The 27,666-nt window shown below is 48.6% G+C and overlaps 1 protein-coding gene across 2 annotated transcripts in view; it reads right to left on the bottom strand.

The window, feature by feature from the left end:
- Positions 1 to 833: 833 nt before the first annotated feature.
- Positions 834 to 27,666, bottom strand: part of BDH1 (3-hydroxybutyrate dehydrogenase 1) — a 37,547-nt gene continuing 10,714 nt past the window's right edge. For both annotated transcript variants that reach the window (XM_061166867.1, XM_061166868.1), the window contains exons 3-7: positions 25,729 to 25,801; positions 24,953 to 25,063; positions 13,475 to 13,616; positions 5,006 to 5,158; positions 834 to 3,638 (exon numbers count right to left, since the gene is read on the bottom strand). In XM_061166867.1, coding sequence (XP_061022850.1) covers positions 3,166 to 3,638; positions 5,006 to 5,158; positions 13,475 to 13,616; positions 24,953 to 25,063; positions 25,729 to 25,801 — 952 coding nt within the window. In that variant the 3' untranslated portion in view covers positions 834 to 3,165. The remainder of the gene's footprint in view (positions 3,639 to 5,005; positions 5,159 to 13,474; positions 13,617 to 24,952; positions 25,064 to 25,728; positions 25,802 to 27,666) is intronic.

Genomic DNA, 27,666 nt, shown 5'->3' with positions numbered 1-27,666 from the left:
AGCCCTCACCCAGTCTCCAGCCATCAAGGGAGGGGCAGTTGAAGGCACAGGCAAAACCCAGCCAGCACCCCGCTCCCCAGGGCCAGGCTCTGTCTGCAGCTTCCCCTCCTCTTGCCTCAGGCCCTCACTAAGGCTCGGGACCCAGAGCTACTACTGGCTCAAGGTTACACCATGGGATTGGGGTGCAGGACTTGCCCCCTTGCCCATACCTCACACCCCTTGAGGAAGATCCACTGAGACAAGAATGCCTGGTTCCTGGCCCAGGGCCCTGTGTGGGTCCCTGCACTGCTGACTGGTCCCTGCTGCTTGGGAGGTGGGACTATACTCCAAGAGGAGCAGGACCAGAGCTTCGGGCCTGAACAGACAACTGGAGACACGTCCTCAGGCCTCACCGACTGAGCACCCCTTCCAAAGAGAGAGTGCCAGAGACAATGCTCCTATCCAAGGCAGCATTGGCAGACGTCATTAGTCCTCAGCAGCCCTAGACAGCGGGAGCAGGTGGCAGCCCCACACCCCCACCCTCACAAGAAGGGGCAGCTCTGCTGGCAGGCAGTGGGAGTCTAAGTGCCAGGTGCCCCTGACCTGCCCACCTAGTTCCCAGGCTCCTGGGGTCACAGGGTGAGGTGATGATGAACAGCACCGCTCAGAAGACTTCTGTGCTGGCCCTGGATCTGCTCAGACCCACTGTGATGCTGGGCGAGTCACTTCCCCTCTCTGGGTCTATAAAGTCATTTGTAAAAGGGGAACAGACCTCTATTCTGCCCACCTCAGTTGTCTCTTGTAAAGAATCAAAACTAGACCTGACCCCAAGGAGGCACTCAGCTGCCAGAAGGTGAATGGTAATTGTGAGGTTTTAATTCAGTTCAGTCGCTCAGTCATGTCCTACTCTTTGCGACCCCACGGACAGCAGCACGCCAGGCTTCCCTGTCCATCACCAACTCCCGGAGTTTATTCAAACTCATGTCCATCGAGGCGGTGATGCCATCCAGCCATCTCATGCTCTGTCGTCCTCTTCTCCTCCTGCCTTCAATCTTTCCTAGCACCAGGGTCTTTCCCAATGAGTCAGTTCTTTGCATCAGGTTTTAATTAGCTTTGAGATCTGGAGGAAAGTTGTTCTGGGTTTTTCAATCACTGGGATAAAAATTAAAAATCAGGGCGGCCTGCAGGGCAGCCTAGCAGTTCTGACTTACCCCTGGGGGTCCCAGATGCAGACGTGCTTCTCCAGTGACCGGTTTACTGCTGATCCTGACCCACAGAGTGTGACCATCACCCTTTCCCGCCAGTTCCCAGGCATCCATGCACACGAACAACTGCGGCATACATTTTTCCTTGATAAAATTAAGCATGGACACAAAATCTCCCAAGATATAAAAAATGAGACTCTGAAAAGCAAGTTCTGTGACTCAAAAAGCTCTTCTTGTTGTGGAAAGACAATGGCCATCAAGTGTCCCTCCCAGGGTTTCTGGAGGTGGTTTCAGCCTCCCTGCCCACCTATCACCCACACAGGCCCTCTGGGCCTCACTCTGCACACAGTGAGCTGGGCAGGGCATCCCTGATTGACAGCAGAGGGCATGACTCCCTAACAGGTAAGCTGAATTCAAAGGCTGTGAGACCCCCTCTTCTTTGGCTTTGCCTGAGCCCTGTGGCAGGTTCCAGCTGCCCAGGTTCTGCCTTCTGGAACCAGACTCCATGTTTAATCCAGGAAACTACTAGGAGAGCAGGAACACTGTTTCTAAAGTGGCTCTGTGTCATTCTGCCTGGAGTGCTTTCAAGGTGGGGAGCACCAGCCCTCTGAGACCTCAGGCTTGGGTGGAAGCTCCCAAATCGGGAGCTGAGGCCACTCTGGCTGTGAAGGAGGCAGGCTGCCCTCTAGCGGCAGGCCTGGCCCTTTCAGGGCGAGGCAGAAGGGCCGGTTTGATTTGCAGGGCTGAACTCAGGGCCCTATCTCAAGGTATGCAGCTACCTAGAGAAGGGTGTTGCCTGGTTCTGGTCCAAACATGCAGGTTCTGGACAATTTCAAGGATACTGTGAGTTTAGCCTTCAAAGCCAAACCCAAGAAGTGATAAGACAAACTCTACTTATCAGTGGCCTGGCTTAATTAAAAATAAGGCCATAGCAGGAAGGTGAGCTGTCAATGAAGGCCACGCTGGAGTGCCATAGAACAGGTGTGTGTGTGTGCAAGCACCACATGAGACAGACAGGGAACCTGGACCCACCCAGGGGAGAAGATGCCACAGTGCCCATCCTATATATCACAGCTCCTGCCAAGGATGCCCCATCAACATGCATCCCGCCCTGGGCAGAACCAAGCGGATCCAAGCTAGAAACAAACTACCTCTTAGCCATTGGGCACCTCCACACATTTGTCCTAAAACAGGTTGGAGAAATCTCAAATGTAAATCTCCAGAATGTTGCCACCCCCTTCACTGAGCTCTGAACTGCCTGCTGCAGGCTGCACACAGCAACACCAAGGACCTGCAGAGAGGCGCACGGTGGGCACGTGGTGTGCACGGCTCAGGCAAGGAGGGCACAGAGCTCATCATGGATCCTCCAGTGACTGGCCCCAGAGCCACCCCGGAATATAAAACGTGAAACATTTCTACAGCAGTGGCAGGAACCTGGACCTTCATATTTTATAGAAATCAATATAAGCAAAATTGACTTATAAGCAATAAAAGGGCAATTCACGTATCTTCTTTGGGCCAAAAATGCTTCATGTACAAAAGAAAAAAAAAAACCTGTCCTTATGAGGCTGGTTTAAGGCTCAAATGAGATATATTTTTTCAACTTGTGTTTGGCTTTAAAATATAAAGGATTTGTATTCTATTTTATAATAAATCTGTTGTTAACATAAAGATATCTACCTAAAATCTTTGTATAAAATCAACTCCAGAAAGACAGAGGCACCATGTTTGCCCTGAGGTTTGCGGGCCCTGCCCACCATTCTGCACCCCAACTGAGAAGGCCTGAGCCATTCACTGGGTATGCAAATTGGGCTGGGCTACCTGCTCTAGTTAATGCTCAGACTGGTGGTGGGTCCTCCTGGGATGGGGCTAATCCACCAGTGAGACACCAGGAGGTGATGGCACAAGCCCCTCCCCCTCCCTCCCTCCATCCTCTTCCCCCACACCCAGGGCTCCCCAGCAGAGGCCAGCGCGAAACTTGTCAGTGAATATAGATCCTGTCGGAGATAGCTCCGGGGAAGTGGGTCATGATCTGCATCCGCAGCCACCAGTAGTAGTCCATGGGGTGGTAGCGAGTGTAGGGAGTGGTGGCGGTCAGGGCGTGGGTCACAGCCTTGATGACGGGAGAGGTGTCTGTGGAGCCGCTGGTGCAGTAGCTCTCCATCCTGGCGACCTTCTCATCAAAGTACTTCCTGCCGTAGTCCTGGCGCACCACCTCGGGCAGCTCCTCCCACATCTTGTTGGCGATGGCCTGGATGCGCTCAGTGCCGCCATAGAGGCTGGTGGCGGCGATGAAGTTGCCGGGTTCCACCACGCTGACCTTCACTCCCAGCGGGTGCATCTCATAGCGCAGGCAGTCAGAGAAAGCCTCCACCCCGAACTTGGTGATGCAGTATGGGGAACGGGCCACGTTGGCCATGCGGCCCATCATGCTGCTGATGTTAACAACGCGGCCTGTAGAGGAAGACGGCAAACACCTGCTCACAGGGCCCTGCCTGCAGGGGACCTGGGGCCTGGCGTGTTTCTGGAGGCCTGGTTAGAACCCAGCCTCTTGGCCCGAGACCTCTTTTGCAGCCTGCGTGGCTGGGGCTCAGCCTTCTGAACCACCCAGGGTCGGGGGGGTTTCTCATTTACAGTGGAGGCCAGCTCAGGTCCACACATTAGCATCAGCATCCCTGGTATTTCCTGGCTAGCCAGGTGGGTCCAAGCAGGATAGGGAAGGAGAAAAGAGAAGTAGGCTTGCAGAGCAGGAGGGCACAACATAAAGGACAACAGCTCTGTCTTGCCTGCCACATTCTCTTATTGCCAGTAACTCCAAACTGTTGTTACCTGGCCTGGCTCTGTTCCCAAGCAGGCAGGGGCAGGGTTCCGAACACGCCTTCAGGCCTAAGACAATAACCTGAGCGGAGTCTCAGGCACTAGGGGAGAGTGGGGACCTAGAGGAGCTCTCCCACAGGCCCAGCCTGGGGACGCTAGGAGTTAGCACAGCCTCTCCCTGCCCTGGACCAGTGGGTAGAGGAGCCCATCCAGCCTTCCCCGGAAGGCCAGGCAGACCACAGGCCCCCTTGCCCTGGGTGTGCCCCCAGTAAGTCAAGGCACGGCCCCACCAGGGCACTAGGGAGAGACACTTTCCAGAAACCTCCAACTTGGAAGTTGCTGAAAGGTTGGCGTTTTCTTCAAAAACCCCACAGCTGCTCTCTGGGTCCCTCCTGTCACTGCTGGGTCACTGGGACGTAGGGTATGGACCTTCCCTTTTTTGCCATATTGTTTGCTACTCTAGGGAGAAAATATGAGCCCAGGTCTTCTTAGGTGGTTTGCTTACATTTGGCTACCTAACATGGTTTGGGCATTTTGTCTGTTTTGCCAATTTCTAATCTTGACTCTTATTATTTTCAACTACTACCACAATTGTCTCATTTTTAAACTATGGCATAGTAACCCATAGGATGGATATACAAACATTTACTTAAGCACACCTCTGTTAGCACGTGATGTATACACAAAGCTCTGTGCACAAGGGTGGTTATTTGTCTAGATTAAGTTCTCAGACTAGGATTACTGCTATAATCTTTTAGCCTTTGGTGTAGAATGCTGACCTCTTACCTGCTCTACTGTCTGAAAACCACACATCCCTTTCCACCCTCTGCCCAGGGCACCCCCATTGGCCACCATCCACAGGCCCTGTGTCACCCCTGGGGCTTATGGGCTCAGCCAGTGATGGTGGTGGGTAGTGGGTCTGCTGAGACCTATTACCATTCTGAGCGAAGATGAAAAGGTAGAGCAGGTCCAGGGGGCAGGAAGAAGGTCCCCTTCCACCTTACCTTTTGCCCTCCGGATGAGGGGGAGAAAGGCTTTCGTCACCCGAACGGTGCCCCAGAGGTTCACTTCTGCCACCTCCTTGTAGGTCTCCATGCTGGTGAACTCCACGTCTCCAAACGTCGAGATGCCCGCATTGTTAACCAGGCCCCACAAGCCTGCACCGGAAGAAAGAACTGGGTCACCGTGGGGCTCAGCCTCAGGTATCACCCAACAGCCTGCAGCCCATCCTCCTACCCACTTTCATTCCTTTTCCCCATAACTTGGCAGCTTCTTATCCAAGGCTCTCAAGACATGTTCTAGAGACACCCAGGAATAACCAGAGATGGAGAGGTCTAAAGTGCCGGCTGTGACCTCCCTTCAGTCTACAGTTTCCAATTCTCATCTCGCTTCTGCCTGCAGCCAGTCTCTGATCCATCACAACCCAGCCCTGCTGGCACCCCCAGTCCGGAGCCCCCCCTCACCTTACTCACTTCTACCCTCCAGTCTCATCCTGCACTCTGCACCTGTTTATTCGTTCCTGCCTCTGAGCCTTTGCTTGTATTCTCCCTCTTGCCAGAAACCAGGGGAACCTCAGGAGTCTTCCAGGCCAAGTCCTCTCTGGAGAACCAGAGAGGGGACACAGCAGCCAAGGTCACACAGCAAGTAAGAGACTCAGCCAAGCCTTGATGTTGGGTCATGCCCCAGTCCGACTCTACTCTGAGATGCTAACAACCCCTCCATCCTCTGATCTCCCCTCTGAACCACACACTATGGGCAGGATGTCATTGGTCAGCTATCAGTATGTCATCAGTCATCAATATGAACACTGAACACACCTGGTCCTTGCAGGTAGCAAAGACCCCCTCAGCCTTGTGTGATCCCATGGGCCTTAGTAAGTGTTCAGAGCAAACTCTCCAAGTGTACTTGGGTTGTGTTTCCTGCAAGACCAACTTGAAGGATCATCCGAGTCCACTTAGTCTGATAATTACTCTCATGGGTAGGGAGACATGAGAGGGAAGCCTGGCTTCAGTGGGACCAGTGAGGCCGGGCAGAGCTGAACTGGGATGAGACAGTGAGGGTCAAGAGACAGTGAGAGTCAAGAGACAGTGAGGGATGAGAAAGCAAGGGTGAGACAGTGAGGGACGAGACAGTGAGGGATCAGACAGTGAGGGATGAGACAGTAAGGGGTGAGACAGTGAGGGACGAGACAGTGAGGGATCAGACAGTGAGGGACGAGACAGTGAGGGATCCGACAGTGAGGGATCTGCCAGTGAGGAATCAGACAGTGAGGGATGAGACAGTGAGAGATGAGACAGTGAGGGATGAGACAGTGAGAGATGAGACAGTGAGGGATGAGACAGTGAAGGATGAGAAAGTAAGGGGTAGACAGTGAGGGACAAGACAGTGAAAGGTCAGACAGTGAGGGATCAGACAGTGAGGGATGAGACAGTGAGGGATGAGAAAGTAAGGGGTAAGACAGTGAAGGACAAGACAGTGAGGGGTCAGACTGTGAGGGATCAGACAGTGAGGGATGAGACAGTGAGGAGTCAGACAGTGAGGAATGAGACAGTGAGGGATGAGAAAGTAAGGGGTGAGACAGCAAGGGATCAGACAGTGAGGGATCAGACAGTGAGGGGCGAGACAGTGAGGGGCGAGACAGTGAGGGATGAGACAGTGAGGGGTCAGACAGCGAGGGGTCAGACAGCGAGGGGTGTGACAGTGAGGGGTGAGACAGTGAGGGGCGAGACAGTGAGGGGCGAGACAGTGAGGGATTGAGACAGTGAGGGGTCAGACAGCGAGGGGTCAGACAGCGAGGGGTGTGACAGCGAGGGGTGAGACAGTGAGGGATCAGACAGTGAGGGATCAGACAGTGAGGGGTGAGACAGTGAGGGGCGAGACAGTGAGGGGGCGAGACAGTGAGGGATCAGACAGTGAGGGGCGAGACAGTGAGGGATCAGACAGTGAGGGACCAGACAGTGAGGGGCGAGACAGTGAGTGGTGAGACAGTGAGGGGGTGAGACAGTGAGGGGGTGAGACAGTGAGGGGTGAGACAGTGAGGGGTGAGACAGTGAGGGGGTGAGACAGCGAGGGGTCAGACAGCGAGGGATCAGACAGTGAGGGGCGAGACAGTGAGTGGTGAGACAGTGAGGGGGTGAGACAGTGAGGGGTGAGACAGTGAGGGGGTGAGACAGTGAGAGGCGAGACAGTGAGGGGCGAGACAGTGAGGGGTGAGACAGTGAGACAGTGAGGGGTGAGACAGTGAGGGGAGAGACAGTGAGGGGCGAGACAGTGAGGGGTGAGACAGTGAGACAGTGAGGGGTGAGACAGTGAGGGGAGAGACAGTGAGGGGGTGAGACAGTGAGGGGCGAGACAGTGAGCGGCGAGACAGTGAGGGGCGAGACAGTGAGGGGTGAGACGGTGAGGGGAAGCCTTGTGCAGCAGGGCCCCCTCTGAGTTCTGTTTTTTCAGGTGCAAGGACTGGACACGCTGGAACCTCAGGACAGCTGGGCCCTGCCTCTTCTTTGTGGAAACCCTCAGGGTTCAGTCTCCCGTGGTCATGAAAGTGCTCCTTCCCAAGATGTAGCCTCGGGCAGAGCTGCCTTCTGGAGGCTGTCCCCTCCTGTAGGAACTTTGGCCTGCTTCACCCCAGTTAATGACGGAAGTGAGTTTGTGTAAATGACAGAGTAATTGGTCTCTAACTGCTTTCCTTCCGTGTTACCCAAATTAAAGCTTTGTCAACTGACCTCTTGTGCTTTCTCCTTCAATTATGGAGAATTAAGAGCATTTATCAGAGAAAGGAAATTGCCGGTTAACAAAGTGCTCATGACGCTCTCACCTCCACTCCCCATGGCGACCAAGCCAAAGCCACCCCCTCAGCTCTCATGAGTGACCTCACAGTGAGGCAGCCACTCCCCTCCACCCCCGACCCCCTGCAGACCTTCCCCTGGGAGTCACTGCCCCCTCCTCTTCCCAGGAGAAGCAGGAGGCCTCCCACCAATTGTCAAGGCCGACACTTCACCCTCCACTGGATTCCACATCATGAGCCATCCACCCTTCTTTTTATGCAACTTTCACTCTTCTCCTGTCCATGCCTCCCTCCCTTCAACAGTGTACACATTAGATGCTCAATAAATGTTTGTCAAGTGAATGAATGAACATAAACATCAACACCATGTTTCATATCCCAAAGAACTTTCTCTTAGTCATGCTGCCCCCTCACACCACTGTCTGCTCTCCTTCCCTCCATGGCCAGGCTTCTGAGAACATGAGCTACACTCTCCAGTTTCCCATTTTCCTGCCAGTCTGGGTCCCAGCCCCACACTGCTCCAGGGTGTCCAGGGCATCCCCTTGCTAGGGATATCTCTCCCACCCTCATTCCCTGCCATCTTCTCTGGCCTCAGCCTGCCCCCGGTGTGAGCACTACTGATACCCACACACCTCCTTACACCTCCTTCATCTCCCCTGACCCCCGTCTTCCACCTGTCCTCCAGGATCCTGTCCTAGAGCAACTGTCCTGCAGTGACACGCAATGCTTAGGCAGCCTCATCTTCTTTATGCTCATGAAAGTTGCCAGCTGCTTTGTGTTTGATTCATATGGACCATATATATGACATAAAATACATACTGCCCTTTTATCCACCTAAAAATTAATTACATCTGACTCCGCTATGAAAAAAGGTTAACTGCACTTGACCTGTGGATGCACAATGCTCCTAGGATTACAGCTCTGATGATGTGATAAGTAACAAGTGTGTGCACCCAGGAGATCCCTGGAGTCCTCGGTCAACATTCTGAATAGACTCACAACCTTCCTGCTAGTCTGGGTGACAGCTGCTTTCCTGTAACCGCCCCATCGCCACCTCTGAGTAACTGTTCCCAGGCACCCCTTGAGACCCATGGCTCTTCCAGACCCACCTCCTCCTCCTGATGGTCATTTTCATCTGAAGGTCCCACAGGTCCCCAACTCACCCTAACTAACCACCAAGTGCTCAAGCCTGCTTTGCTAATAATTCCCCTTCGCTAATAGTTTCCCTGTCATCTTCGACTCCTCTAGCCCCTTCATTTCTCCCCCATATAATGAGTCATGAGTACTTTATTATTTTTTTTTACAGCTCAGTGTTACAGCTCTATTTTATTTAGATAATAGCAGGAAAATCCATCTTCGAGGCACGAGGGCATGTCGATCCAAAGACACGAAGAGAAGAGCGCCCATGAGTACTTTAATATTACCCAGAAGGATCAAAAGGATGGCTGCTGGGCCCTGAACTAAGCACTTTGTAACCATTCATTCACCTGATCCTTACAATCAATCAATAGATACTGGATTGTCCCATGTCCAGATGAAGCAACTGAGGCTCAGAGAGGTTAAGCAGCTTGTTCAACATCACCCAGCTAACCAGTGGGTAGGATGGCGTAGGACCTCGGTCTCCATGAGGACATAGCTCTAGCCCTTAATCCCGTGCTGCTGTTGGCTTCCTCTGCCTTCTTTCTGGTGTCCACAGCATTAGTTTGGGTCCCTGTTGTTGGAGAAGCTCTCCCAGGTCTCCCTGTCAGTCGCTCTCCTCCTCCATCCTGATCTGACCCACTCCACCAGGCTCTCCTCAGTCAGCCACTTCCTGCTCCTCTGCTTCCCTCTGGAGTGGGATGTGCGAGCGTCCTTTCCCACACTTGTCATCCACTCCCCGCCAAGGACTCTGCCTTTGAGCCTGGACAGTCTGCCACTCCCCTGACATCACGGCCCCTCCTGCCTCCACTGTGTCCTAACTCTGCTCAGCTGCCCTGACCCTCAGCCTGAAAGCAGCTTCTGTTGATTTGCTCCTGCTGTGGTTGGATCGAGGTGTGAGCCTCACAGATGGGCACCCTGAGGCCCACATGGCTGAAGGTACAAGCCCAAGCTCACACCACTAGTAAGAGGTTAAGCCCAGAGCAACTGCAGCCTTCTCACTCCCAGACTGAGTATGCCCCAGATGTAGGGACCTCCCTGTCCATGGCATAAAGTCCCCAGTGTTATAACCGATCCTCATAGGTCTCGTCATGAAGCCACTGACTTCCATTTTGCCCAACTACAAACTTCCTCTGCAAGCTCATACACTTTCAGGTGCTCAGCACACTGCCAAACATACAGTAGGCACTCAGTAAATGTTTACTGAATGCAAGGTAAGTGGTGGTTTCAAGATCAGGCCATGTCCACAGCCTGCGGGTTGGTCCACTTGCTCAGCCTTTCCCTATGGTGGTGGTGGAGGAGGGGCTGGTCACAGGCTCTGGACGGCCAGTCCCTCAGGTCCCTGCGAGGGAGGCAAAGGGGCTGGTGGCAGAAGGCTCACCAGCTCTAACCTGACAATCCCCTTCATCTTACCACCACCGCTGGCTCTCCTGGCTTTGGCAGCAACTATTCCACAGAGCCCGGGTGAAGGGCATCAAACTCGCCATCAAAATGTGATGACTCGCCATCAAAATGTGCCTTCCACACTGGGGGAATTGGGGGCTGGGGGGGTGGGAAGAATGGACTGTCTCCTGGAAGGTTCCTGCCGAGGTAGATGAGTGTGCGTGTGTGTGCTAAGTCACTTCAGTCATGTCTGACTCCTTGCGACCCCTGGACTGTAGACCGCCAGGCTCCTCTGTCCATGGGATTCTCTAGGCGAGAATACTGGAGTGGGTTGCCATTTCCTTTTCCAGGGAATCTTCCCAACCCAGGGATCGAACCCGTGTCTTTTATGTCTCCTGCATTGGCAGGCGGGTTCTTTACCACTAGCACCACCTGGGAAGTCGAGGTGGATGGGTGAAACGAGTCAAAAGCAGCCACAGGCTTAGGGAAGGCATCTGGTCTGCAAGATCAGGGAGGGCGCCACCTGGTGGTCAAAGACAGTATTGCCTGAGAAGGAGAGGAGGAATTTGCACAGTTCAACCCAGAAAAACGGGGCTTCCCTGGTGGCTCTGTGGTAAAGAATCTGCCTGTCAATGCAGAAGACGAGGATTTAAGCCCTGGGTCAGAAAGATCCCCTGAAGAAAGAAATGGCAACCCACTCCAGCATTCTTGCTTGGGAAATCCCCGGGACAGAGGAACCTGGTGGGCTAGAGTTTGGGGGTGTAGCCCAGGGGGGTCGCAAAAGAGTCTGACACAACTCAGTGACTAAATAATAAAGAACAACAGCCCAGTAAAATACGTCCATGAGGGGTTGGGGGCGGGGGCACGCAGAAGGAAGGGAAAAGGGGAGAGACCTGGGCAGCCACATATATGACAGATTTATTTTCTTTTTCAGATCTAAAAAATCTTCAAATCTTTTTTTTTTTTTTCCTTCAAAAAATGCAGTACTGGTTAATTAAGGTGATGGTGAGTGGTTGAACAACCCTTGCAGGAATGTGTCATGTGGCAAAAAGGAACAGGGAAAGGTTTCTTCACCAGGGTTGGTGCTGGGATTTGAGCCCAATCCAAGGGCAGGGGGGAGCCCGGGGTCCTCCCCGACTTGCCCGGTTAGGCTAACTGGGCAGACTAGTATTGGGATAGAGTTGATTCCGCCGTGGTGGCTGAGCACAAGGACCAGGGTCCTGAGCAGCCCCCAACCCCAGTGCAGCCCTGTTCTGGGCTCAGTTCTACCCTGACCCTTCCTTCCCATGGCCATTTTATCACCACAAACCCACAGGCTGTGATGAAGTCGGTTTATGGTGCTGACTGCAGCTGTTTTCCAGCCTAATCGTTTATGAAGGCGGCCCAGGGAAGGCGGGCAGGAGGAGGATTTTACCACCAGGGAGGGGGTGAGGCAGGCTGTACCTTCCAAGCTGGTAATCATCCCAGTGGGACCCATCCTGCCTTCACTTAATGGGGCAGGAGTCCTGGCTCTGCCTGTTCATTACCAAACAGATGTTCAGTGAGTTCAGGAACTCGTGGGCCTCTCCTCGGAGAGCAGAGGGCCTGGGAATGGCCTGCTGTGGGGGTGGGGGTGGCCCCGGGCTGACAAGGTGATGTATCAGTGACAGCTTCTCTGATAGCCACACAGCATGGGAGCCCCTGGGGTCACTGCTGGGGGGATGACAGCATCTCCACTTCACTGATAAATGCTCAGCAGAGTGGCCAGCACTGGCCTGGGTCACCCATCCACTTGCCTGCTCCCTACCACGGACTGAAGTAACAGCTCAGGAGAGCCGCCCCACCCCACTCTGCAGGATGGCAGAGAGCTGAATAAGGCACCCCCTTTTCGCCTGGGCTGACGGGAAGCTCGAAGGTAAATGTCCTGGAAGAAGCGACGCAACCAGAATGCAGCACCATCCTGCTGTGTGCCCCTCCCCTCTGCTATACGGCAGAGCCTCTCCCACCAAGGTCCTCCGTGGGCTGGGCCGGGAGGGCACTTGAGTTCTTACGTTACGGAATTTTCTGCAGCATGTGACCCTGTTGGTGATGGGCCCCCAACTTTCTGTTCCCTTAGCTTCTGGGGCACTGTAGCAAACCTCTCTGACAGTTGTCTTTCTCTTCTCTGGCCCCAGATTGCTTCTGTTTCCCCAGGAGTCCCTCCTCGCATCTCCTCCACTCCTAGTCTCACTTCCAACCAGGCACACCTGATTTCCAGCCCACAGACTTCCGGGGAAGGGGGTGTGTGCACAGGCATTTCAGCATCTCCCATCCCTCGGCTGCTCCTCCAGGGCGGGGCAGTAGGTGTCCAGGATACAGACCTCTCGCCTCTCCCTCACCCCCACACACAGTCCGGCCAGCTCTGTCTCCGCAATACTCCTCGAATCTGGTGCCTCCTTTTTCCCAACACCCAGTGCCCTAGACTTCAGGAGGCTCCCACTCAAACGCTTTCCCTTTAAGCCCCCCTCCATGCTGCCACCAGCGTCCCCAGACTACCAGTCTGAGCAGGTCATTCCTCACAGCAAAGCCCCTTCAGTGGCTCCCCTAGCCCTCAAGAGAGCAGCCACGCCCCTTCATGTGGGCCCCAAGCCCTGCATGACCTCCGTGCCTGACCTCATGTGCTGCCAACACAACCGCCAGCCTGACCCTGACTGGCTGCCCCTCAGCACAGCCTGTGTGCTCCCCACCACTGTTCACGCTCCCCCTCCCACTTGGAGTGCCCATCCTACGCTCTACCAGGATGGCTGACCCTGGCTGACCCTCCCCGAGCCCACCCCCAAGACCAGGCTATGTCCCTCTGTCCCATGTTGCACTCTGAGAGGCGATATGGCGATTATCTGGGTCAACTCCCCAGTGAACTGTGAGGTCCCTGGGGTCAGGGGCTGTGTTTTGGCCGTCTTTGTGTCCCCGGCATCAGCCCAGCACCCAGAACTTGCACTCCGTGAGGATTGGCTGGGTTGGTCTGTATGGCCTCAGTGCAGTGTGAAATTTAACCTATTTCTTCCACTGTGCAGCAGGAAGAAGAGCCCAAACAAGAGAGAAAGCTGTCTTTTGGCAGGATGTTAGCATATGGAAGGGGGTGTTTGGGGAGGGTCCCCTCAGAACGGCCAGCCCAGGTGCCACCCCCACTGCCCCAAGGCGCCCTTACCTTTCTCAGGGTCCTCCAGGCTCGAGCGGATGACCTCCGCCGCTTTATCCACCTCTTCGCTTTTGCAGACGTTGAGCTGGACAGTTCTTAAGCGATCACTCTTCATGCTGTCCAGCTCTTTGACCCCATCACTCCCTTTGTCCTGGGGAGAAGAGAGGAGCTGCTGCACCCGCCTCCTTCCCACCCAGCCTGCGGGATGAGGACCAGGGCCAAGGCAGGGAACTGCCCCCAGTCCCAGCCAAAGCTTGGGGCTTGTGCACGGCTTATTAACAGCTGCAGGCGGTGGTCTTTGGGGACCCACCCAGACCTGCTCCACCAGTAAGTGGTTCTAGTCAACCCCTGAGCATGATGGCACATCAAATACCAAACTAAGCACCTCAGACACAAGCCCCCAAAGCCCCCCAGCAGGATGTTGTCTCCCAGCAGAGGTCACAAACACAGTACGGACCGGGGCCAAGCATGTGGGGATCAGACAGTGGGGCGGGTGGGGCTCAGGGACGGAGCACATGCCCTCTCACCCCGCCAGCTGTTGTCCATGTGGGTATGCAATCCCAGGGCAGCCAGATGCTTAGATTTTTCAGCTAATAACTAGGATCTCCTGATGTTTCAAGTGTTAGAAAAATTACCCTTAAAAAAAAAAAAAACACTGCATGCCAAAGCATACCCACAGCTGCATGTGACCAGCTCGGTCACCTCTGTTCTAAGCCAAGAGCCAATCACAGCAGCTTGACCAGAGACCAAAGCCAGACTGTAACTGCAGCTGGGTCACGAACCAGGCTCTGTGCACTCAGGTGCATCCCTTAAGAGGGGCCCAGTTTTTCCAGACACTGCTATTTCCAAGGGCATCGCCACCTGCACGGACCTGCTCAGGTTAATGGCATGAGGAAATCGCTTAAAAAAAAAAACCTTGCTAAATGTCAAAGCACTATGCAAATTCAAGTATTATTAAACAAGAGAAAAGTTTCACTCACTCAGCACTCATGTCTTGGGCCTCTATCATGTTCAAGCACTGTGCTAATAACACAGACGTGAAAATAAATAACAGCCTCTGTTCTCAGAGAGTCACGTTTTAAGGAAGGAGGCAGATATGGGAGCAGACAAGACTGGGCAACTATGCTGCAGGAAAGCCTGTGGGAGGCAGAAAGTGGGGCGGGCAGGGAAGGTCCTCCAAGAGCAGTGCCAGCCGAGGACATGAACCAGAGGGGGACCCGGGGACCAGGCACTTCCTGAAGAGGAAAACTCTGGTCCTACCACAAGCCATTGAAGGCACAGCAGAGAGAGAGGAATGTGGGACGTGAGGCTGGAGAGTCAGGCAAGGGCCTGCTTGGGGGCGGCAGTGAGCAGATGCATGATCTGAATAAAGCAGACATCATTTATTGTTTGCTGTGCTTCACTGTGCTGTTTGAAATGCATTATCTCATTAGTCCTCCCATCCAGAGCAGGGTGTATTACCATACTGCCTATATTCTACGACACACACTTTTCACCATAGGGATGAGCTACAATCAGTGTGAAATGAGACACTGTCAGTCATAATTTGACTGGCAGTGACTTTTCTCAGTGGTCCATGGAACAGTGATGCATCTGAGGAGAGGACAGGAGTAGCTGCCTGAAGACGAAGGGACGGAGAGAGGCCTCACTGTGCCATGGACCACTGAGAGAATCACTCGGCCGAGGGCTGGTCTGGGCTACATCTGGTGCTGGAAAGAACACCCCCGGCCAGGCCAGAGCAGGGAGCATGAGGATGGCTGTGGTGGAAAGTTCTCTGCAAGATGGGCTGAGTGTCATCAGTGGTTTGAACCAGGAGGCCCCTAGCCCCAGGCCTGAAGAACCCACATCATGCAATGTCAGAGGGACCTAGGGGAGAATGGGGGAGGCTCTCTATCATGTTGGACCACCGGTGCTAGAGAAGACTGGAGAGGATAATCTCTCTGGAGAGGACTTGGGAGGACGGGATGGTGAGGGGGCCTACTTGTCCTGTGCAGCCCGGAAAACAGAATTAGGGCAGGGAAGTCAAATTCAGCTCAAAACGAGGAGTGACTCTCACCGTCTGGAGATGGCATGGGCTACCCTGGAGGTGTTCAGACAATGAGGGTGGATGTGGGGTCTGTCTGGATGGGATGGAGAACATGGTACAGAGAAAACTCAGGCATCAGGCAAGACATCAGGCTGACCCCCCCTCTAATATCTCTTCCACCCCTAAACTGTCAACTTCTCCAGGGAGCCTCCCCAGAGGCCCTGGAAGACTTAGAGGCATGGCTGCCTGAGCCTCTGCCCTGCTTGGCACCAGGAACACCAGATACATCAGTCACCTCTGCACAGAGCAGCCAGGGTGAGGCTTGGTTTGCCCAAGACTTGGCCCTGAGGATCCCTGGATGTGCCGGTTTTTCTAATCGACATGGTGCTCCAGCTCCAGGGGAGCAGACAGGCCTGAGCACCTATTGCCGTTCCCCTGGGGTTCACCAGAGAAGAACTGCCCGGACGCCATCTTCAAGTCCAGAGGCTGGAGGGGCTGCCCACAGACACCTCTCTTTCCCACGGACGGGCCTCAGGAAAACACCTGTCTTGTTTTAATTCAGTCCTTGTAGCGGGGTTCCTCAAAAGCCCCTCAGGATAGAGTCTGCGTGGCCCAAGTCTCCGAGGGCTGCTGATGTCTGCTCCAATAGAACGATTCCAGCTGAGGTGACCAGGCACTGAGTGTCCTTCCTCCTCTGATCTCTGTTAATCCTGCCGCCATCAGGCAACAAACAACTCCCAAACCCCACACCGGACCTCTCCTGTGCCTCTCGCCAGCATCAAGCCGACGCCCCTGCAGTCCCTGGGGGGAACCCCACCCCACTCTGGGTTAGGGTGCCCCCCAATCTAGGTTAGGGTGCCCACAGGAACATAGTTTGGCTGCTTGACAGCTAAGAGCCTTCTCACAGAGAAAACCACAGCTTCCAGCTCAGCATTCAGGCCCCCAGGAGAGAAGCCACACCCTCCCACCTTCTCCTGAAGCCCCCCCCCACACCCGCCATCCCATGTCCTCGGCGGCCTCTGAGCAGCCTCCTCGTCCTGCTTCCCTGACTGTCGATTGGCCTCCAGCTGTTCAAAGGAGCCTTTTCCCAACCCCCTCAGCCCACAGCCCGCAGCCCTTGGCAGTCTGTCCTTCTGGATCCTTCTGCCCCAGGGCCCAGGCTGCACTGTCCGGGTCATTCCACCTCCTCACTCCAGGGTTTCCGTGTGTGTCCACATCTGTCTTGCTGCTTAGGGACAAGCATTTGGTCCTTCAGTGTTGGTGCCTGTGTAACCAGTTTCTTGATAAAGCCATTTCTTTTGTTATCCCTTTAAACTTCATCTGTAAGCTATTTTTCCACCCCTGGATGAAATTCAGGCAGACTTGTAACTTTTTACCAGACTTGTCTGGTAACTTTTGCATTCATTCCCAGATTAACTTTTTTATTTTGGCAGAGTCCGGTTCAGTCTACTGATCCACTAACTCCAGTACAGCCTGGCTTGAATGCCCAAACCCTCAAACTTATATCCAGCTTAGAGCCTGCCTTGACCCGGGCCTGGCAGGATAGGGGTGTGGGAGTGGGGTGCCAACTAGCAGGGCTGGAAGCTGGGTGTCTCACTATTTTTGAGCTCGTCCTTGACTCCTGTTCCTTAATCTCTGACCCTTTCAGACTTGGATGCAGGGACTGGCCAATGAAAGGGCAAGACCTGAGTCTTCTAGGGGGCGGGGGTGCCATCGTCATCTGCTCCTGGTGCCCTGGGACAGCAGATGCACCAGAGCTGGCCCTCCCTTTTTGGGACACTTTTGTGATTTCCACAGAGATCCCTCCACTGGACCGCTCCCTCCTCTACAGAAGGGTCTCCTCCCTCAGCCCGGGCTTCAGTGGGACATTGCTTTGTCTGGGATCACACACAGCCTCTCAGGAGTCTCACTGCATCTCATACCCTTAAGGTGTCTCCAGGCAGCTCTCCCACTGTCCACATCCAGGCAGCAGTGTCCTGGTTGGGTGGAAGAACAACCCTCTCTCACTGGGGCTATGCTTGCTCTGCTTCCAGATAAGCCACTCTGGCCTTATCTGGGGGCTTTTAGACTTGTTTTGCTAAACAGTAACACACCATTTTGTGACCTCTAATCACCAAGGCACAAAAGGTAAGCTCTCCAAGTAAGCTCCCTGAAGCCCACCTCGTTTTACTTGAGACCAGAGGGAAAATAAACCAACACTCTAACTACCCTCTCTAAATTTCCAACCTCTTTTATCTCAATTTATTACAACATTGAGGCAGGTAGGTCATGGGCTAATCCCAGCAGAAAGGTTTCATGGTTTCTCAGCATTTTACTGTTAGGTGGCCTAGCACCTCAAGGCAGAAGGTGAGGACACTTGGCACATGTTATACGTGAGCACCTCTCACATATATTAGAAACATGGAGACAAGAGGAGCAAACCTGGGGCCCTGTAATATGACAAAACGAGCCACAGGAGAAGCCAGCAAAGGAGATGAAGAAAAACCTAGAGAGTAGGGTGTCCATGAAATCAAGAAGCAAAGCGTTATAAGCAAGAGTGGTTTGTTCAGTCAAAGCTGCTGATGGGTTGGGTATGATAATGGCCGGAGAGGTAACCAATGGATGTGGCAAGAGAGAGGCTGCTGGCATTCCCTGATAAAAGCCCTATCAGAGGCATTCCGAGTCCTTCCTTCACCATTAGAGGGAGTAGCACTGGTATAGCTTTCATGGGGAGCAATCTGGCAGATTTGAATAAGTTCTAAAATCTTTCCACCTAGCACTTTCACATCTAGAAATTTTTTTTAACAATTACTAATGAAAGCCTGCAAAGACAGGTACAAGACTATTCACTGTGGCTTTGTCTGTAATAACAAAAGTGAGAAATAAAGGACACAAATGGATTGCAGTTACCATGGGGCTGCACAGTTGGATACAACTGAGCACGCATACCCAGGTGCACATGGGTGAGGCAAGACACTGAAATGAAGACTTTAATTTTTTATATCGCACACTTCTATATTGTTTGAATCTATTATGAATAAGTACTACTTTCAAAATTCAAAAGAAATAAATGTTGAAAGGACAAACTCTTCTCTGATCTGGAAATATGTTCAAACCATGACAATGCAAATTATTATCTGTGCTTGCTATGTCATTGAAATTTTTACATTGCATGGATATTGTTTTATAGATATTAAACCTAGTGAAAAAAACTCCTTCCCAGGGTTCCTACTGCCTTCAAAATGAAGAAAAATATTTCATCCCCTGAACAGAGGACAGTGAGTTGTCCTTAATACCCATTATTCCCTTCTTCTATAGCAGTAAAACCCCTGACTTAAAGCAGGGTACATATTGTTTCAGAATAACGACTACATTTACCAGCCTCCCCAGCAGCCAGGCAGGCTATGTGACTAAGCTCTGGCCAATAGAGAGTACAGGTGCCATAAATGCAACTTCTGGCTCATGACTTTAAAGACCAGTAAGAGAAGCACTCATTGTAAAAAAAAATACAAATTACAACTATACTGAGATACATTTCTCATCTATCAGATTGGCAAAAATCAAAAGTTTAAAGCATAAAGTATGTAGAAACAGGTATTTTCATACATTACTGGTGGGAATGTAAAATTACACAACCCTTATGATAGGAAATTGGGGGATATCTTTTAAAATGATGACATACTTCATTAACCCTTTGACTGAAGAGTCACCTTACTCCTAGGAATTTACCCTAAAGATAAACTTCCAACAATATGTGAAAAAATACCTATTCACAAAGTTCTTCATTATGGCATTATTTATAATTGCAAAATATTGGAAAACAACCTATATGTTAGTAAATATATAGGAAACCATTGCAGTAAACTGTGGTCTACCCACACAATGGAGTATTACGATGCTGTTTAAAAAAAGTGAAAAAGATCTCTGTGAACTCACATGGGGTGGTTTCCAAGATATATCAATAAGTTTTTTAGCTAAAAAAGAGCGCATACAGTATGCAAACATTTGTGAAGGTGGAAATGAAAGAATAGAGTAGAAAAAATAGGAGGTGGTGGAGTAACATTACTTTGAGTTTACCTTTTTATATTATTTTAGCTTTAGATCCTTGTTAATGTCTGCATCTTCTAAAACTAAATAAATCAAGAAGAATAGGGAGGAACAAAATACAAATAGATGAATCAAACTATTTTTCAAATAAATAATATAATAATGTATGTACATATGCTCAGTCTCTCAGTTGTGTCTGACTCTTTGTGACCCTATGAACTGCAGTCCGGCAGTCTCCTTTGTGGGATTTTCCAGGCAAGAACACTGGAGTGGATTGCCATTTCCTACTCCAATTTAATAATAATATTAATTAATCCAAGTAACTTTTAAACACAGTAGTTTGTATACCTTTGATCAACAGATTAAAAAACACTTAAAGAAATCTTAGGCTACACTGTGGTGACCAGCGCAGACTTCCCTTCAGGATAACCTTCTTGGGGAGCAGCTAAGAGAGGGTCTCATGCTGCTGCACCTTCAGATCTATTTTGGCAGGAATGCCATGGCCACGGCCACGTGTGCCTAGACTGCTCTCTGCCAATGATCAAGCATGACAGGAAGCTACTGAGCCATTCCTGCCTGAGGCAGGTCTCCTCGAACAAATAACCTTTGCCTGGGGACTCCCCATCATCCCAGCTGAGACTCTCAGACTATTCTGCAGTCTGAGCTCTGCCTACCTAATCCTCTTCCTTCCAATTTCTTTTCAAAGACCTGCACTGCAGTCTAAAGGACTTCCCTGACTCATTCTGCTCCGTTCCCTCTAGCCATCACAGGCATTTCCTAAATTAATTTCTTAACACATCTAATCCTCTTTTGGCACCTGCTTCTCACAGGATACAAACAGACACAACAACTTAGTAGGTTTGCTGTTTGTAGTATATGAATGTAGCAATTCTGAAGCATTTGTGTATGTATTGTAGAATTGACTAAATTAGTTAATATATAGCCACATAGTTGGGAGTCAGCATTCTAACTACAGGAAAAGAAGAAAGAAATATGTAATGAGGGAAGCAGCAAGAATGCTACTGTGATGAATTGGAATAAGTCAGGACAACCTTACAAATTGTGTGTGTGTGTGTGTAATATTTATAGGAAATGTATGTAGGAGATAGATACAGTATATGAATATATAAATGTGTATGATTATATACACATTCCAGCTTTGGTCATTGAGACGATCAAGGAGAAGCAATGCCCCATTAGCAACGAGCGCATCTAATACCAGATGTTGCTGTCCAAATTCCACCAAAAGGAACCAGGTAAAAATACATCTACATGGAGACATGTATATGAACATTCATAGCAACATTATTCATAAAGGCCAAAAGTCCAAACACTTTTATCCAAATATTTATCAATTTGTAAAATTTTTAATGTAGCATATGCCATGCCTGCATGTTTAGTTGTGTCTGACTCTTTGCGACCCTTTGGACTGTAGCCTGCCAGGCTTCTCTGTCCATTGGGTTTTCCAGGCAAGAATACCAGAATGAGTTGCCATTTCCATCTCTAGAGGATCTTCCCAACCCAGGGACTGAACCTGTGTCTCTTGCATTGCAGGCAGATTCTTTATCTGCTGAGCCATCAGGAAGCCCTTAATGTAGCATATTCATACACTAAAATACTAATCAGTAGTAAAAAGAAATGAACTACTGATACAGTCTACAATTGGATGAATCTCAAACACAGTATGCTAAGTAAAATAAACCTGGCACAAAAGACTATTTATTGTATGATTCTATTTATTTGAATAGTCCAGAAGGGCAAATTTAAAGGGACAGAAATCAGTGGCTACCTAAGACTAGAGAGAGGAGTGGATAGGTGTGCAGATAATCAAGAGGGAAATTTTTGAAAGTTGGAAATGTTCTAAAAATGGATGGTAGTAATGGTTTCACAACTGTCACCTAATTACTTTTGCAACTTCATGTCCCAGTGCTTCTTTTCATGTCCCCTAAATTCTACTTTATGAGTCCCAGTGGAGCCTCATGCTTCCAAGCATATGGTTAGGTTATTCCTTCTGTCTGACTAGTCATTCCTCTTAGTCTCCACTTATGACAGCATTATTCATTTTCCATGGCCCAGAACAAATGTCACTCCTTCTGTCACGCCAGAATTAATCCTCTCCTTGCGTCTCCTCCATCTCCTACATGGGCAGGCAGGTTCTTAACCACTAGCGCCACCTGGGAAGCACTCCCTTCCTTCTATGTATTCTCATTAAGCATTCTTTGCACAACACTGAGAATACTCTCCACTCTAATTCTTCCAGCTGTGTCTGTGCATGACTGTCCCATCACTGGACAATGCTCCTTGGGGACAGGGATCAGGTCTTACTCTTCTTCAGCATCTAACAAAGTGTCAGGCATATCATTAGCATTTGACAAATGAATGAATGAATGAAGTTATGAGGAATAAGGGACAATGAAGAGAATGGAAAAGATATCAGCTGTTTTAAGCAACAGATGAGCCAGTTGCTGGCAAAGCAATTAAAACCAACCACAAACACTGGCCCAGGTTCTGGGCAGTACTGATATTAAATACACAGCTTGAAGTAAGATTCTGGGAAGATGGCAGAGTAGGAAGCACCAGGAATCTGTCTCTTCACCTAGACAGTGCACTTGAAGAATCTGTCTGATGTAACTTGTCTGTTAGAATCTAGAATCTGTTAAGGCTTGCAACTTCCAGGAGAATGCGTGGATGGTAAACAGCAGTTGATTTTGGCCAATCTAACCACCTCTGTTCAATATTACTGAATATTATTCTACATTACTGGAAGTTGTAGCAATTAGGCAAGAAAAAGAAATGAAGGATATCCAAACTGGAAAGGAAGAAATAAAACTATCTGCTTGCAGATGACATGATCTTACACGTAGAAAACCCTAAAGATTCCACAAAAATATAACCCTGTTGGAACTCAAAAATGAATTCAACAAAGTAGCAGGACAAAAGTCAACACACAAAAATCAGGTGCATTTCTATACATAAACAATGAACAACCTAAAAAGGAAATTACATTCATCGCAGCACTGTTTATAATAGCCAGGACATGGAAGCAACCTAGATGCCCATCTGCAGATGAATGGATAAGGAAGCTGTGGTACATATACACCATGGAATATCACTCAGCTGTTAAAAAGAATTCATTTGAATCAGTTCTAATGAGATGGATGAAACTGGAGCCCATTATACACAGTGAAGTAAGCCAGAAAGATAAAGAACATTACAGCATACTAACACATATATATGGAATTTAGAAAGATGGTAACGATAACCCTATATGCAAAACAGAAAAAGAGACACAGAAGTACAGAACAGACTTTTGAACTCTGTGGGAGAAGGTGAGGGTGGGATGTTTCGAAAGAACAGCATGTATACTATCTATAGTGAAACAGATCACCAGCCCAGGTGGGATGCATGAGACAAGTGCTCCGGCCTGGTGCACTGGGAAGACCCAGAGGAATCGGGTGGAGAGGGAGGTGGGAGGGGGGATCGGGATGGGGAACACGTGTAAATCTATGGCTGATTCATATCAATGTATGACAAAACCCACTGAAATGTTGTGAAGCAATTAGCCTCCAACTAATAAAAAATTAAAAAAAAAATTAAAAAAAAAAAGGAAATTACAAAAACAACTCCATTGACAATAGCATCAAAAAAGAATAAAATACTTAGGAATTAAATTAACCAAGAAGGTGAAAGACTTGCACTATGAAAACTACAAAACATTTATGAATGAAATGAAAGATAATAGAAATAAATGGAAACACATTCTGGGTTCATGAATCAGATGACTTAATATTGTTAAAATGTCAATACTACTCAAAGCAATCTAAGATCTAATTGAATACCTGTCAAAATCTTAATGATTTTGTTTTTTACAGAAATAGAAAAACCCATCCTAGCATTCACAGGGAATCCCAAGAGATTCCAAATAGCTAAAACAATCTCAAAAAAGTGAACAAAACTGGAGGACTCAGACTCACTGATTTTGAAAATTACTACAAAGTTACAAAATAGCCTAGTATTGGCATAAGGACAGACATATGGATCAATGGAATAAAATAGACAGCTCATAAATAAACCCTAATACATATGGTCAAATGATTTTTAACAAGGGTGCCTTGACCACTTAAAGGGGAAAGGACAGTCTTTTCAACAAATGGTGCTGGGAAAACCAGATATCCACATGTAAAAGAAAGAAATTGGACCCTTACCTAATACCATACACAAAAATTAATTCAAAATGGATCAAAACCTACACGTATGTAAGACCCCAAACAATAAAAGTCTTAGAAGAAAACATAGGGCAAAATTTCATGACACTGAATTTGGCAATGATTTCTTGGATATGACACCAAATGTGCAGGTAACAAAATTAAAAATAGGTAAATTGGACTTCATAAAAATTTTAAAATTTTGTATATCGAAAGACAATATCCACAGAATAAAAAGGTAACCCACAGAGTGGCAGAAAATATTTACAAATCATGTATCTGATAAGAACTTAATATCCAGAATATATAGAGAACTCCTAAGACAACAACAATAAAAACATTCCATTAAAAAAGGACTTAAATAGACATTTCTCCAAAGAAGATAAGCACATCAAAAGATGCTCAATGTCAAAAACTGTGAGGGAAATGCAAATCAAAACTATGATGAGGTATCACCTCACACCCTTTAGGATGAGTATTATCAGAAAAACAAACAAACAGAAGACAAGTATTGGTAAGGACGGAGAGAAATTAGAATGCTTGTGCACTGTTGGTAGGAATGTAAAATAGTACAATCACTGTGGAAAACAGCATGGCAGTTCCTCAGGCAACTTAGGATAAATTCATCATATGATCTAGTAATTCTACTTGTGGGTATATACCCCCAAAGAATTGAAAGCAGGACCTTGAGATATCTGTACACCCATGTTCACAGCAGCATTATTTACAATAATGTGGAAGAAACCCAAGTGTCCATCAACAGATGAACAGATAATCAAAATATGATATATACATACAATGGAATATTACCCAGCCTTAAAAAGGTAATTCTGTAATATGCTACAGCATGGATGAACTTTGAGGACATTATGCCAGGTGACATAAGCCAGTCACAAAAAGGCAAATATTGCATGAGTCCACTTATATGAGGTACTCAGAGTAGTCAAAACCATAAAGACTGAAACTGTAATAGTGATTGCCAGGAGCTGGAGGGGAGGGGAAAATGGCAGTTAATGTTTATATTAGGTGTAGACTTTCAGTTTCACAAGATGAAAAGTGTTATGAGGATGATGGAGGTGATGATTGAACGATAATGTGAATATATTTAATACCACTGAACTATACATTTAAAAATGGTTAAGATGGTACGTTTTATGCTATGTGTATTTGACTGCGATTTTAAAACTCTACAAAAAATAACAATGATGATGAAAATGACTCATCTCTTACCTTCATCAAGCAGCCAGCAAACACAAGGAAGCCTTCTGAATGCAGATGCTTGGCCAAGGAGAACCCGAATCCCGAGTCACAGCCCGTGATCAGGACAGCTTTGCTGCCAACCTGTTTCAAAAGGTCAGACTCCACGTGAGGAATCCAGGATCCTGGGGGCTGAATGACCAGGCCTCCTCTGGGCAGCAACAATTAATTAGGGCTTCCTGAGTGGGCCAGGCCTGGTCCTCCCCACCTGTTTTTTCTGTTTGGAGAAGCACCATGATGTGGTAGAAATGCTTGGAAGAGACAGGTTCTAACCCAGACTCTGCTACCAACTAGTATTGTTGCTTGAGAAAGTCATCTCCCTTCTGGGCCTCAGTTTCCTTATCTACATTCATCATCATCACCATCACCGTTATCACTGACATCTTCCTCATCAAGTACTGAGTACTTATGCAAGGCACTGTGCATGTGTTATGTTAAATCTGACAATATCTCCATACACTAAATGTGATTATTACATCGTGTTTCAAGTGAGGAAACAGACATTTTAAAATACCCAACATCACTAGTGATAAAGCCGGAACTGAAACTGGGCCTGAGAGATTTTGGAATCTAAACTCTTAACCCCAACTTCATTTGATGGGGTTGGGAGTTGTTCAGCAAGTGACAGATGGCTCTGAGTGCCCTGGAAGCACGGAAGCCCGTGCTCTGAGGGTGGCTTAAAGCCTGGGAGCCCAGAAGGAGGCCTCTGTTCACCTGGCTGGTTCCCAGGTAGCCGGGCTGCCACTTACCGGGTTCACTGAAGCAGCGTAAGTCCGATGGCCAACAGGGACGAAGGGGGCAGAGTAAAACAGCAGCGAGCCTCTGAAAGAGGAAAGAAAGCCATGACCAGAGGCTGCCGTCACACCACACCTTGTTCTGAAAGTGAAAGTCACTCAGTCGTGTCTGACTCTTTACGACCTCATGGACTGTATTCCAGGCCAGAATACTGGAGTGGGTAGCCTTTCCCTTCTCCAGGGAATCTTCCCAACCCAGGTCTCCCTCATTGCAGGCAGATTCTTTACCAGCTGAGCCACAAGGGAAGCTGAAGAATACTGGAGTGGGTCTTCTCCAGGGGATCTTCCTGACCCAGGAATTGAACCAGGGTCTCCTGCACTGCAGGTGGATTCTTCACCAACTGAGCTATGAGGGAAGCCCTTGTTCTAGAACAGAAGCAACTCAGCAGACCCTCAGGCATCAGTGAGCACTCCACTATTCCCGCCCCAAACCCCTGAGGACTACCTGCTGGTACCACTGAGGAGGGTGGCCTGTTTCCTCCAGGGTTATTAGTCTGGGAGAAAGTGGGCTAGCAGTCATAGTGGCCATTTTTGTCACTGTGTAGGAAGAGCCTTCCAGCAATAGACCTTTGTTAATAAAGCCTTGTACAAATTCAGGGTCTTAATCCTTAGGTTTTATGTGGCTTCCTGATAGTTTTTTATTTTGAAATAATTTTAGATTCACATAAAGTTAAGAAATAATAGAGAGATGTCCTGTACCCTTTACCCAATTACCCCTACTGGTAGCATTTTGCACATCTCTAGTACAGTATCATCACCAGGACATTGACACATGCCATGAAAATACAGAACAGTTCCATCACAAGGATCCCTTGCATTATTCTTTTATAGCCACACATTCCAATATCCTCTAACTACTGACCTGTTCATCTGTTCTCCACCTCTGTAATTCTGTCATTTCAAGAATGGAATCATACAGCATTAACATTCTGGGGTTGGTTATTTTCACAGAACATAATTCTCTAGAGATTCATCGGATTGTCACGTTTCAATAATTTGTTCCTTTTTATTGCTAAATTGTATTCCACGGACCAAGGTCATCTGGGTTGCTTCCAGTTTTTAGGACTATTACAAATAAAGTTTCTAGGAACATTTCTGTATAGGCTTTTGTGTGAATTTGTTTTTCTCTTGGGTAAATGCCAAGGAGAGCAATTGCTAGGTCATATGGTAGTTGCATGTTTAGTTTTTTAACAGACTTTCAAACTGTTTTCCAGAATGGCTATAGCATTCCACATTCCAAGCAGTAAAATATGAGTGATCCAGTTTCTCTATATCCTCACCAGCATTTAGCAGTATCACTATTTTTCATTTTAACCATGTTGGTAACTGTGTAAAGATATCCATTGTGGTCTTAATTTGTATTTCTCTAATGGCTAATGATGTTGAACATCTCTTAATGATGGCTTACTTGCCATCATTATATCCCTTTCGATAAAATGTCTCTTTCTGTCTTTTGTGCATATTCTTATTGAATTGTTCTTTTACTACTGAGTTTTCAGAGTTCATTATGTGTTGTAGATGCTAGTCCTTTGTTGCATATGTAATATGCAAATACTTTCTCCTAGCTCATAACTTCTCTTTTCATTCTCTTAACAGGATCTTATGAAGAGAAATGGTGCTTCATTTTGATGACTCTGATTATTTAATTTTTCCTTTTAAGGACCAAATGTTTGGTGTCATGTTTCAGAACTCTTTGCCTATGCCCGAAACCAAGGATTTTCTCCTATCTTTTTTCTAAAGTTTTATAGTTTTATTTTACAATTTAAATCCATGATCCACTGTGAGTTAACTTTTGTATAAAATGTGAAACTTAAGTCAAAGTTGGTAAGCCTTTGCCTGTGAATATCCATGCTCCAGTATCATTTTTTGAAAATGTTATCCTTCCTCCATTGA

The sequence above is a fragment of the Dama dama genome, chromosome 19 (genome assembly GCF_033118175.1).
Source record: "Dama dama isolate Ldn47 chromosome 19, ASM3311817v1, whole genome shotgun sequence".
Lineage (NCBI taxonomy): Eukaryota > Metazoa > Chordata > Mammalia > Artiodactyla > Cervidae > Dama > Dama dama.
This window is presented reverse-complemented; position numbering and strand designations above follow the sequence as displayed.